General features: G+C 44.7%; 4 protein-coding genes across 13 annotated transcripts; 2 read left to right on the forward strand and 2 right to left on the reverse strand.

Annotated features, from left to right (window-relative positions):
* The first annotated feature begins 4 nt into the window (after positions 1–4).
* On the forward strand, positions 5–5,547 carry LOC148166582 (ral GTPase-activating protein subunit beta-like). 10 transcript variants are annotated; one of them, XM_088049167.1, is made up of 18 exons: positions 5–146; positions 192–398; positions 447–663; positions 714–740; positions 801–1,306; positions 1,353–1,500; positions 1,580–1,750; positions 1,824–1,928; positions 1,974–2,609; positions 2,648–2,857; positions 2,953–3,054; positions 3,114–3,254; positions 3,316–3,330; positions 3,383–4,127; positions 4,175–4,656; positions 4,702–4,890; positions 4,935–5,120; positions 5,167–5,547. In XM_088049167.1, exons 1-18 carry the CDS (start codon positions 111–113, stop codon positions 5,526–5,528), a joined length of 4,485 nt encoding a protein of 1,494 aa, XP_087905293.1. In that variant the 5' UTR covers positions 5–110; the 3' UTR covers positions 5,529–5,547. The 10 variants fall into 10 exon arrangements, with proteins under 10 accessions (XP_087905293.1, XP_087905295.1, XP_087905298.1 ...); XM_088049169.1 differs by lacking the exon at positions 3,316–3,330; XM_088049172.1 differs by lacking the exon at positions 2,953–3,054.
* On the reverse strand, positions 5,497–6,355 carry LOC148166583 (large ribosomal subunit protein uL22m-like). Its single transcript, XM_088049185.1, has 3 exons — positions 6,059–6,355; positions 5,801–6,014; positions 5,497–5,749 (listed from the first exon to the last, which is right to left on the reverse strand). Exons 1-3 carry the CDS (start codon positions 6,248–6,250, stop codon positions 5,529–5,531), a joined length of 627 nt encoding a protein of 208 aa, XP_087905311.1. The 5' UTR covers positions 6,251–6,355; the 3' UTR covers positions 5,497–5,528.
* A 217-nt stretch (positions 6,356–6,572) lies between these two features.
* On the reverse strand, positions 6,573–8,006 carry LOC148166584 (uncharacterized). Its single transcript, XM_088048539.1, has 2 exons — positions 7,937–8,006; positions 6,573–7,864 (listed from the first exon to the last, which is right to left on the reverse strand). Exons 1-2 carry the CDS (start codon positions 8,004–8,006, stop codon positions 6,573–6,575), a joined length of 1,362 nt encoding a protein of 453 aa, XP_087904665.1.
* Positions 8,007–8,110: 104 nt separating this feature from the next.
* Positions 8,111–10,841, forward strand: LOC148166585 (mitochondrial ribonuclease P catalytic subunit-like). The gene is made up of 6 exons (XM_088049088.1): positions 8,111–8,785; positions 8,827–9,050; positions 9,098–9,302; positions 9,349–9,601; positions 10,332–10,664; positions 10,711–10,841. Exons 1-6 carry the CDS (start codon positions 8,412–8,414, stop codon positions 10,822–10,824), a joined length of 1,503 nt encoding a protein of 500 aa, XP_087905214.1. The 5' UTR covers positions 8,111–8,411; the 3' UTR covers positions 10,825–10,841.
* The last annotated feature ends 1,186 nt before the right edge of the window (positions 10,842–12,027 follow it).

The raw sequence follows: 12,027 nt of genomic DNA on the forward strand, positions 1-12,027 counted from the left end.
CACCTGTCAAAACTGACAGCTGTTTGACAATTGTTGACGTTTTCCGAAAATGTTTACATTTTCCCAAAAATAAATATTTGTATTTTGATAAGATAAAACAAAACGTGCTTATGAATTTAGGACTTTTCAATCGAATGAACCTGAAAGTGAGTATCTCCTTTTATAAGACAGAGTTTGACAGGTGCCCCCAGGAAAGCAGCGAGAACAAGGGGATGTATTCAGAATGGACCTCGTTGAGTCTCATGCTCCAAAACGGCGACGACGCCAATCAGAGCGTTCTGGAGAAGTTCGGCTTGGCGACGAGCAAAGAAGTCACTCTGGGGGTAGTGAGGCAGCTTGCGAGCAACTTGGGGATAAGTCAGGCGGCGGAGCCAAGTCCTTTAGTCACTGATAAAGAGGTACTGGGGCCTCATTAAGGTTTCACTTCTAACTTGTTAATTTGGAAGGTCCAATGGTGCATGGAAGTTCTTGGATTTGGGTTGTCTTTGCCGCTGTCAGAGCACGAAGCTATTAAGGATTGCGTCAACGTGTACTGCGAGTGGTTGTCGGCGCTGCTCACCCCTAAAATTTGCGTGCCTCAGCCTATCGTAGAAGACCCCAATGTCTACGCGAGGAAAATAATAGGACACCTTCATTATTTGTTTATTCCGCGGAAAGACGAAGGTAAGGAGGCGATTGCCCCAAATTCTCACTTAAAATCTATATTTTCCAAGACTGGCCTTTTTTATATCAGGATTTGGGTACGTTCTTTGTGACGTTTGAACAAAACTTGTCCAGAATCTAACACTTTTCTCTCCCAGGACTTGACACCATCAACAGACAAGCAGTTTTATGCCACCGTGTGTTGCGCACCCTCCAACAAATCGCCCATGAATCAAAAATCCTAGAACGGGAAACTTGGGAAGCGCTCCTCGTGTTTCTGCTAGCAATCAACGACACTCTCTTGTCGCCACCAACTGTTAAAGACGACGTCGCTGACCAGCTCTGTGAACGAGTCCTCAGTGTGTTGTTTGAAATCTGGCTGATAGCATGCGCTCAGTGCTTCCCTTCGCCCCCGCTGTGGAAAACCCTGCGTGAATGTTGCATGAACTGGCGGCACAGAGTGGCGCTTATTGAGCAGTGGAATCGCGTTAATTTGGTTCTAACTTCGAAGGTTCTGTCTTTTATGTACGGCCCCACGTTCCCGGAGCTGAAAATCGGCGACGACGACTTAATCACGCATGGAATGTCCAATGATTGTATTGCGCAGAGTTGGTACCGCTTCTTGAACACCATAGGGAACCCCATCAGTTTGACGAAGCCGGATGTGAGTGTTAAGACACCCTTGGACTTCTTCTGATTGTCTTCAACAGGTTATTAGTCAGACTCAGAAGTTTCTTCAGTTTGCGATAAGCACGGACAATGTGAACGACCCCTGTCAACACCCATGTCTTCAGGCTCTTCCGCTGATTTTCCTCAAGGCCATCAAGGGTATCGCTGGTCAAGTCGACGCTTTTCTTGGTTGGTAAAACTGCATTTAGTGTATCGTCTCGCCTCGCTAACTGCCTTCATGATAAACCTCTGTTTCTCATTGGTTCAGGTGTAGCACAAGCTATTTGGTGGGAAACTGTGATAACAGGTGGGAGCACTGATAAGACTAGAGAAGCTGCACCAAATCAAACTTCTGCTACTTACTCACCTTCTCCTACTCCTCCTACTCAGCGCAGATTGGCAAAGAGTTTTAGTGTGGCACCGTCCTCTGTCTCTAAGGGTTAGAATTAGTCTGTGTTTTAACATCATTTCTTCAACCCCTATCAATAAAGAGCTATAATAGGTAATTGTAGGGATCCCAAAATCTTCATTGATTGGTCTGACGACTAGTCGGAGCTCGGTTGTTGCGACGGCTTCGGCCCCCAGCTCTGGACCCTCCTCCACCTCCAGCGCCTCTTGTAAGTCGTTTTATTCCACTCCACCACCTCACTTTGTTTCTGCAGCTCTAACATCTTTTGGCCCGGAGAGCCGCGCTCCGTTGGCTCCCGGTCGCCCGAAATGCAACAGCATCCTCCACCTCTTCGGCGAGTGGCTCTTCGAAGCCGCCTTCTTAGGTTGCGAGCTCCACAACCGCCAAACGCACGATCAGAGCAAACGCCCCAGTTCCGTAATCATGGAGAGCTACTCCCAACCGAGCTCCATCAGCGACATCCCCAGCTTACCACCAACTTTAACCATCGACAAGTACGAAAGTGGTAAAGCCGAAGCTTTGGGAACTCTCTGCCGGATAATGTGCGCCAAGAAAACCGGCGAAGAAATTCTCCCGGTTTACTTGGCTCGGTTTTATTTAGCAGTCCAACAAGGCTTGAAGGTTCCACTGAACCGAGAATGTGGCGAGACTATGGTGGCGATCCTGATGAACTCTTCAGATCTGTTTAGACTGGATCTAGACGGAGTGAGGGTGTTGGTGCCGGTTTTTATTTCAGCGCTCGAAATTGTGTTGCCTGACAAAGATCTGAAGTTGAATTCGAACGTGTCAAAGACCGAGTTGAGGAGGGCTTCCATTCATTTGTTATCCTCCATGTTGGTACTACCCCTCCATTTCCAAAATGTCGCCATCAAGGATTTAATCAACACAGGTAATAAAGACGTCGCAGTTTTTTTAACCCAAAATCAGGTTCTTTAGAACGCCCTGTAACTTTCGGACAACTCAAACCACGCCTGATGAATCTCGTAATGAACGCTCTGCAGATTGAAAGCGATCCACAGAACACCCACATGTTACTAGGAAGTCTTTTTCTTTGCGTACAAGACTCTTCAATCTACGAGAAAGTTGAACAGGTGACGCAACCTCCCACCGACACTTCTTCAAATCTCTTGAGCTCAGGTATTTTCATTTTTTTGTTGCTTTCGGCACTATTTTTGTGTTGTTTTCACCATTTTTATCGTTTTTCTTTTGTATTGCTTGTGTGGCTTATGTAGCGTCCGACACTGCCAGTACCATGAGCATGGCTAGCAGCTATGAACGTTCCACTTCACCTGAACATTTTGGTCCTGTTGATTCGTTTGATTTAATGCCGATAGGTATGCCAACACCACGAAGAACGAAGGAAACTGTGGGAGTAATTTTTCTTCATTTTTAGATTCGGCTCATGCGTTATTCGTCCGAGCCACGTATTTGGTGTGTCACCGCCTCATCAGCTCCTGGAAGACCGATCTGAATGTGTCGTTAGCAGCGCTGGAGCTCCTTTCCGGCCTCGCCAGGATCCACATCAAAGAATCAGGTTCGTATTTCTTTCAATCGTTTAAACTTGAATTGTATTTCATAATTATTTGTGGACGCAGCGAGGAAACTAACTGGTAACTAACCCCCTTCGTTTGTTTTGTTTGATACGATTGGTTTGTCTTTTAGACGCGATGGAGTGCAAAAGAGCGGTGAAGTGGCTGTGCGACTACATCGTCTACCAGTGTTCGCGCCCTCCTCCAGCCCACTCCAAAGACTTGCACTCTACCATCGTCGCGGCATTCCAGTGTTGCTCCGTGTGGCTTCTCGAACACCCCTATCTCCTCCGGGACAAAGACTGTCTCACCACCGTCCTCGAAGTGGCGGAGCTCGGCGTCTCCGGGACGAAATCTGTTGGTAAACCCGGCGAAAACATCAAAATGAAGGAACAGAAGGAGTTGAAACCCGCGTCAATGCGCGTTCGCGACGCTGCCGAAAACCTCCTCACTTGTATTTTGGAACAAGTGGGCTACTTTCCCAACGAGTGCGGTCCTGAATCCATCTCGTCCTTGTTGGACGAAGTTGCGTTGCTGCAACATTGCAATTCGTGGCCGACGACGTGCACGGATCAAGACAAAGCCGTGGAGAGATTTAGGTATTTTGTCACTGAAGGATCTGTGATGTTGGCACTACTGGAGGAGCCTCTGGGGAACGATCAAGATCCTCAACCAACCGTGACGATTTTGATCCGGGGGCCCTTTGGTCGCCACGCTTGGACGATGCAGTTGAGGCATTTACCGAGACATCGCTCGGGGACTAAGTGTCATGCCCCCAATCCTGGGAGGCCTGTGGTGATGCAGGACACCCCCCAATGCCCCCAAGTCAAACAAAAGTACTTCCCGGATAGTGTCGACAGAGTCACACAGTGCAAAGTGTAAGAGCGCCCCCAACCCCCACACTCTCTCATTTTTTTCTTGATAGTGACCAGTCCATTCCTCCTCTCGAATCCGTCATCTCTCAAGACGAAGAAGTGAACGAAGACACCAACAAACTGGTGCAGTTAATAGAGCGACAGGCGTCGGTGGAGGCGAATTTGGCGGCGACGCAATCCAACTGTGTCGCGCAGGAGTGCACGCCGCCCCCGGTGGTCCACGATTTCCAAACCTCCAGGTTGTTCTTGTCGCACTTTGGTTTGTTGTCTTTAGGTGAGGAGGAAGGGCGGGATGGAGCACCAACCTTGACTGCGTTAGATAGCAGTGCTGCCGACTTCTGCAAAGACTTGTCAGTTCTCGATCATTTGAGTCCGAGGACTTGCGACACCGTTCACGTTTTCTACGTAAAGTCTCAACAGAACAACGCTCAAGACATCATCAACAACGCCAGGGGCGAAAATGGGATCTCTCCATACTTCTTCGAGTTTATTCATTCCTTGGGATGGCCGGTGGAGGTTAACAAACACCCAGGTAAGACCAGAAGTCGCCAGAAAAGTGTCTCAATTATTGTCTTAGGTTGGACCGGTCACGTTTCCACGAGTTGGAAAGTGTCTCGTCAAGAATCCTCCGGTTCTTCGCGGAGTTCGTCGTACGACGGCTCAACGCATGTTCTTTACTGGGCGGATGCTTGTTCAGAAATCGCGTTTGTGGTGCCCTCGACCATCAAACCCCCAGAAACCCCAACGGAATCCTTTAATGCTTCGCGTAAGTTAAAAACACCAAATTGCGCTCGTTTTCATTTCTTACAGTGTGGTACGAGCGGAGTTTGTCGGAGACTAGTGGTAAAGAGAAGAGAGCTCTTAGTTTGGAGCTTGATAAGCAACCAGTGCCCCCACGGCGCTCAGGGCCCCGTTCTAACTTACACCCTCACACCAACACGAAGATTATGGTCGTCTGGTTGGAGAGTTTCGAAGACCATCTCAACTTACCAATAGGTGCGTTGTCTTACCAATTAACCCATTTGAAGTTCTTTTTTTACAGATGATTTGTTGAACTGTATGAGCACGGGGTTGGAACGCGGAGTCCTCACCAAAAGTAGCGACGTTTTAGTAATTTACTTGCATTTGATGGCGTCGGGACTGCTCAGAGTGCATTTGCAAGGACCGTCGGGACGCGTCAGTTTAGCCTCGCCTCTGATAGACGGAATGGTGTTAAGTCGACGTGCCTTGGGGCCTTTGGTCCGACACACGGCTCTTAACATGGCGCGACGGAGACGTTTAGACTCGGACAGTTATCAGCCCCCACATATCCGCCGCCGAGTGAAGATCCAAGAAATCGTACAAAAGTATAAACGCGAAATGACTAAACCCGAATTGTTAACTTATTTATTTAGTTCTACGTAATTACAATGAATTGGTGATTTTTCTGCGTCTCATTTGTTGCAACCATTCCTCTAATTGTTGGTGTGGCTCAACTGGGTGGCTATTATAGTAGTGCTTCGGTGGTTTTCCTTCCTCAAGTCTGACAAAGTAGTGGCAATGGAAATATTCAACTACTCCAAATCTCATTCTAGCGTGTCTTCTGATCCCTTTGATGACCTGCCCTTTACCCACGAAGGATTCCGCTGGAAGAAAGACACTCAAAATCGCATTTTCGCTTGTTGGAAATCACGTACCAACCCATAAATTACTCGCGAATTCAACATTGTGTTCCTTCACTGCTAAATCTCTAGCTTCTTCGATAGTCTCGCGGGCATGTGCAGCCCCCTTCAACGCCACAAACTTGAGTTGTTTGATAGCTTCATCCACGGTCAGTCCGCGGACCAAACATGCGACGTACCACATTTTCCAGGGGCTGTACTTGATGTTGCATCTTTGATGGCACACAAACTGCAGACAATTAAGAGGAGTCTCCAAAAACAATGAGAACTTACAGCGGGTCGAGGGGGCTCATCTGGTGACTGCGGATCATAAATCACTTTATTGTACGCTAAAAACCTCTTGGGATCATCGTGTGAAGATTTCCATGCGCCGAAATTTGGCGAGGTGTGAATTTTGGTTGCAAGAACTGAAAGAGGTCGTGGGAGGGTCAGTCTTAACACTGTGGGGGTCCTCGTTAAAGCCATTTTTGTGCGAACTTCTTAAATAGCGGCATAAAGTCGTACAATTGTTTGCATTATCCACGTTTATTTGACAGGTGACATTTCACCACTGTGAAGCTAGCTCTTTAATGTAATGAACACATGCCTAACTTCAGCCCAATGTGCTTTAAAAATTTAATTACTCAAATCCGAGTTCGGATTCTTGTTTGTTAGGTTCGAAATGATTGAAAGAGTCTTTTTCTGCTTTTATTTTCTCCAAAAAAACAGAAAATATATTGAAAAAACAAAACAAAATAAAATTTCTATCAACGAAAAACAATTAAATTCAAACAAAATAAGAAAAATGTTAATCTGAAGATGACGACTCAAATATATCTTCAATATCCGGCAAGTAGCCGCCCCTGCAAGCCAATTGATAGTACACCACTGGATGACTGACGTACTCGTCCAATTCCACTCCATATATGCTGTGGAAGCACACAGCACACGCCGATTGGAAGTGTTGAGAACTCTTCAGAGAGACAATTTTGGCAAGAGAAGTTTCAGTGACACCTGCTTTCCTCAGTTTTGTCACCAAACTCTCAGAATCCCACTCCTTAAATGGACATCCATGACAGTCAATGGGTCCTGGAGTGTTTTCCAAAATGGTCTTGCAATTTTGGGCTTTGTAGTTTATCTTGCCACCGACAGTTCCATACTGGTGCTTGAAAAAATATTCGTATTCTTTCAAGAAGTGTTCTTCTGTCATTTTCTGTGTGAATTCGCCTTTCCACATCTTTAGAGCATCCTCCAGAGATAGACCTAGGGTTTTCATGAATAGACCAAATTGCACACGTGAAAAGTGGCGAAGGTGGTGGTTTTTCTTGAGGTTTTCATATTGCACTTTCATGCAAAGAGGGAAAAACTGAACTTGGTATTGCATTTGACTCAATGGTAAGTTTCCATACGAGTCATATTCAGTCGGTTTGACTAAATCAAACCCTGTAATTACTGTATTAAGTTGATCAGAAAGTGACGGAAGCATCTTCTTGCAATGTTCCAAGATCTCTCTTAAATAACTTGTTAGTTTATCCTCCAACCAATAGACCAGTTTATCTTCAGGCACATACATAAACCCTTTAGAAAGTGGACATAAGCGATTCTTCATTATGGTGAGACACTCAAAACAAGGTATTTTATACCATTTACCACCAACCTCCTCATCGCTTCTATCAAGATCCGACAATTCTTCCTCTGTGGCCTCAACCAGTGAAAAAGTCTGCAAAAACGCAGCTTGCTTTTCACGAGGCATGGCATCAAATCTCATTCTAAACCATCTAACTTCAATTTCTATGAAGAACGAGGGGTAGTCCTTACAATACGCAGACCTCAACGTCCAGTGACCCACATAATCAGAAAATCGAGCCGCTTGAACTTCGGGAGTGTCTTCACTCTCGAACAAGTGTCTTAATGGGTTGTCTTTCAACAGTTCCTTCAATTCTTCGACGGAAATGGCTTCGCGAGCCTTCAAAATTTTGTACAATTGGAGGCGGTCGGCGACGGTGTTGATTGTTTTCCACAAATCAATGTTACCTGTGAGGGCCTCCTGGTACAAAGTCACGTTGAATTGGACACCGCTAGCCATTTTAATTGCGGTAACTGGAACTGGCGGTTTGTAGTTCTACCGGTACCCATGTGTCTCTTCGGCATGGAATTTAAGGTAAAAAGCACAACCAATGAAGGAAAGCAAATAATTTGAAATAGCCAATAGCGTAACAGGGTTTCTGACAGCACACAACATGCATGCACCTGTGTATTGTTGATTGCATAACCAAAAGTCTTCAGTTTAGGATAAAATTTTAGACACAACGTCATTTAGCGACCCTAAATCTATTTGCGGTTTCAGATTCTTGATATTTATTAGACTTTCCGAGAAAATTAAAGTTAAATTCGCAAAAAACATGCGTGTGGACAAGCTGGAATATACGTTGAAGACTACGCCTGCGCCTAACTTCAGCCCAATGTGCATTAAAACATTAATTACACGAAAACAGAGCCCTGAATCTCAAATCTAAGCTCAGATTCTTGTTCCTGAGGCCCAAATTAATAAAAAAAGTCAGTTTTTAAGGCAAAAAATAAAAAAGAAACGCGCAAGCAAGTTCTCTAACCTCAAATTTAAATGTTAACCTAACTTTTTCACGCCAAAATGTTACCCCGGTTTTTTTCCCGTGTCTCCAAAGGATTTAGCTCCGTAAAGCCCCCGGAGCGACTGTCCGCAAATCAGCTGCTATGGAGTGTAATTCAAGAAAAAAATATTCAGAGAGCTGAAGACTGGAAGAACGTAAGAACGGAAATTTTAAGCGCTCACAAGGTTTTCACCCCTGCAAACATAGACGCAATGACTGTAGGGGTGTGTACCAACCAGAAAAAATATGATTTAGCTCTGAGTTATTTGGATTTTTTGAAATCTGAGGGAATGCAAGTGAACTTAGCCACAATGGGGAAGTATTTTAAACTCTTATATTTACGAGGGATTGAGGATTGTTTGTCTAAAGACGAGGAAAGGAGGATTATAGCAATGTGAGTTGGTTGTCATCAACGAGATTCTAAAAAGAATTAAGGTATGAGAAGCTGCGAAAATCGCATCCTGTTCTAGATTCTTTGACTTTGGAGGGTGTTGTCCAGGCTCTTTCCTTAACAAAGAAGTGGAGGGTGTGTCTCGAATTGTTGGAAGAAATGAAAATTAGTTCTTTACCAACGTCGAGTGCGTATAGCGCTGTGGCTGCGGCCGCATTTGCCAACAATGAAGAAGAAGTAGCGTGGAAGCTTCTGGATGAAACTTTAGGTACTTTCATTTTTTCCCATCAATCTTTCACTATAATTATTTTAAAGAGAACAACAAAACGATCCATGAAAAAGTCTACACTTCATATTTCCACCAACTAGAAAAAAAGCCCGATAAAGCCGAAGGAATCAAAGAAATGTTCAATTTCATGCAGAAAAACAGCATAAGAATCGATTCCGCTATTGTCAACGACTTTACCGAATCCCTTTTGAGTCTCAAGCTCACCGTTCGCCCTCAGACTATCGGGCAAAGGTTTGTCCCTTTTTTTAGTGCGCAACAGTATTATTTGTTGTTTTAGAGGTATCTGCAAGAGCTGCAACTCCTCGCTCAAATCCTTTGAATTAACAGATTCTGAATTCAACGAGCTCAAGTCGAATGTAATAAAAAACGTAATAATCGGTAAAGACGTTTTCAACAAATCCACTCCTGAGGAACTCTCCCGATTCCGCGAGTTCTTGTCGAATCTGCAGAAATTTGATGTTATCCTGGATGGACTGAACATTGCTTACTCTGTGGGGGTCACCCACTCCCCGGTTGTCACTTCCGGTTTGGTAATTGAAGTCATTTTTATCCAGTTGGTTTAGGTTGCAAATTCCACCAAAATTTTAATTTTTATCGTGTAATTCGTTCCTGTTGCAAATGTTGCAATGATGGTGCTATACTAAAGCGCATTACTACAAGTCCACTCATTAAAAAACGTAATAAATTGAACTGATTTGCAAGAATTTTCGAAAAACAATTGTTAATGAAATTTAAAAATAATGCGATTGGCGCTAGAACCCAACTCCCTTTTGTTGGTAATAATGGACCAACCCGATTTTGATGGAAAAGTCGAGAAATTTGCCTTGATTTCCACTGTTTTGACTGGTAAACACGCGCAGAACACTGAGAACACTTCCATAAATGTTTTAGAACACCAAAATTCCCGTGGGAACACTAAACACTATTTTTACACGGAATAGAAAGCCGACAGTTTGAATTACAACATTCTGTGATCACAACACTTGCGAACTTACCGACAGTTCCACAGCCGTCTCAGTCGAGCTCTAGCGCTGGAGTTTTGAAATTTGAATTTTGTGGAGTTGGAATTGGAGTATAAATAAATCTTGATTAATTATTACTCAATTTGAGACGTTGATAAGAACTGAAAGCCTGATTCACATCCATGGGTTTTCGCAAATTCACAAAATTAGTGGACTGATAGACTTTTTACTCGGTCTGCAAATTACCACTTTGTCGGCCTAGTAAGTAAATGAGCGTTTTTTCGTTGCTTTTTTCCAGCTCGCTGCTGTCGTCGCCCATTTCGTAAACACCGGCAAAAAGGTCTTGGTCCTTGGGCGGAACCACATGAGCCGCTGGCCCAAAAAAAACTGGAATTATGTAACGCAAAATGCGACGACGTTTCTCACTCAGGATTTGTCTCAGGATGACCCGTATTTCTTATACTGTGCTTTACATTCCGGCAAGGATACGATTATTGTAACGCGGGATTTGATGAGGGGGCACAAGTTTCTTCTGAGCGAAGCTCGCTTAAAGCTGTTGTTTGAGAGGTGGTTGGCGCAGCGGCAGTATTTCTTGGTGCGAGTTGTCGATAAAGGAGTCCCAATCTTTAAGGTCTTTTTTCTATAAAACGTAGTTTTTTACTCACTGTTGGTTTTAGAAGCCTCTTCCGTTTTCGCAGATTGCTCAGGAGAGGAATGGCTACTGGCACATACCATGCACGGCTGTTACTGCGACGTCCTCAACTACCAATTGGTTGTGTGTGAAAATTTAATTAATAAAAGATCTAGAGAGTAACTTGACGTTTTATTCTAATCAAAATTAAAAAAAGTGTTTAAAATTTCTGTATTTCTGGACTATGGAAGGCGAAGTTGATGACGAAAATGAGTACGAAGATTATGCTCGCGCTGCCTATACGATGGTCAAAAAAGAGCCCAAGAAAGAAACGTGCAATCAAAGAATAGACGAACTGTCGACACCTCTCCGAAGAATGTTACTAGCGCTGTGGAACGACCACGGTTACCACCTCTCTGAAGAAAAAGTCAACAACTTGCGGCGTTTATTGCGTCAAATGTACGCCATGACTCCCGAGTATGTAGAATTCTTCTTAAAACTTGAAAATGTTTGACTGGTTTTCAGAGAGACTGCGAAGTACTTCGCGGAGCTCCGTTGCAAATCACAGGATGAAGCAATCCGCCAGAAACTCAAACAGAAGCTCCGGAAGTACGTCCAAGAGAAATATCGCGAAAAGCAAAGAAATCGCGCTTACAAACTCCTGAGGAAGCTCTTAAAATGTGGGATTTCCTACGCTGCTCGCAACCCCGTCCCTCCAATAGTTTCCATCCGCATCCGAAACTTATCCGATGTTCTTCTTCAACAGTTGTGCGAGCTCCTGGACGTTGAAATACCCTGTCGCTGCAGCAATGGTACGTTTTCTTTGTTACTCTCTCAATTGAGTGGTGATTTTAGACCCATTCGGATGTTTCCTCATTGCGGTGGCTGACTGGATGGCCATTGCTGTTGAGCGTCTTCACTTCGCTGCAGAACAGGAGGTCTCGGGACTGTATAATAATACGGAAGTTCCGACATCGTACGAAGGAATGGGAGAACCTGCCTCTCAAGAGCTTCCAAGGAGTTATAGAGACATGGGGCAACCTCTGCCTCAAGATTTTCCAAGGAGTTATAACGATATGGGACGACCTATGGCTGCGTCAACGCCACGTCGCGCTCAAGAGGATCCAAGGAGTTATAGGGACATGGGACAACCTCTGGCTCAAGAGTTTCCAAGGGGTTATAACGAAATGGGACGACCTATGGCTGCGTCAACGCCACGTCGCGCTCAAGAGGATCCAAGGAGTTATAGAGATATGGGACAACCTCTGGCTCAAGAGTTTCCAAGGGGTTATAACGAAATGGGACGACCTATGGGTGCGTCGACACCACGTCAACCTCAAGAGGATCCAAGGAGTTATAGAGA

Source organism: Gnatocerus cornutus, unplaced genomic scaffold (assembly GCF_029298725.1).
Source record: "Gnatocerus cornutus isolate USDA-ARS CGAHR unplaced genomic scaffold, icGnaCorn1.1 ctg00000023.1, whole genome shotgun sequence".
Taxonomy (NCBI): Eukaryota; Metazoa; Arthropoda; class Insecta; order Coleoptera; family Tenebrionidae; genus Gnatocerus; species Gnatocerus cornutus.

Bases quoted from the DNA above. Each gene is read 5' to 3' on its own strand.
- LOC148166582 (XM_088049167.1), top strand. From the start codon at position 111: ATGAATTTAGGACTTTTCAATCGAATGAACCTGAAA. The intron at 1,751-1,823 runs GTTAGAATTAGT...AGGTAATTGTAG, and splicing joins ACCGTCCTCTGTCTCTAAGG to GGATCCCAAAATCTTCATTG. The intron at 4,891-4,934 runs GTAAGTTAAAAA...CATTTCTTACAG, and splicing joins GGAATCCTTTAATGCTTCGC to TGTGGTACGAGCGGAGTTTG.
- LOC148166583 (XM_088049185.1), bottom strand. From the start codon at position 6,250: ATGGCTTTAACGAGGACCCCCACAGTGTTAAGACTGACCCTCCCACGA. The intron at 6,015-6,058 runs GTAAGTTCTCAT...AATTGTCTGCAG, and splicing joins ATGAGCCCCCTCGACCCGCT to TTTGTGTGCCATCAAAGATG. The intron at 5,750-5,800 runs GTACGTGATTTC...TCTTTCTTCCAG, and splicing joins CGCGAGTAATTTATGGGTTG to CGGAATCCTTCGTGGGTAAA.
- LOC148166584 (XM_088048539.1), bottom strand. From the start codon at position 8,006: ATGTTGTGTGCTGTCAGAAACCCTGTTACGCTATTGGCTATTTCAAAT. The intron at 7,865-7,936 runs GTGCTTTTTACC...CGCCAGTTCCAG, and splicing joins TTTGCTTTCCTTCATTGGTT to TTACCGCAATTAAAATGGCT.
- LOC148166585 (XM_088049088.1), top strand. From the start codon at position 8,412: ATGTTACCCCGGTTTTTTTCCCGTGTCTCCAAAGGATTTAGCTCCGTA. The intron at 8,786-8,826 runs GTGAGTTGGTTG...AAAAGAATTAAG, and splicing joins GAAAGGAGGATTATAGCAAT to GTATGAGAAGCTGCGAAAAT. The intron at 9,602-10,331 runs GTAATTGAAGTC...GCTTTTTTCCAG, and splicing joins CGGTTGTCACTTCCGGTTTG to CTCGCTGCTGTCGTCGCCCA.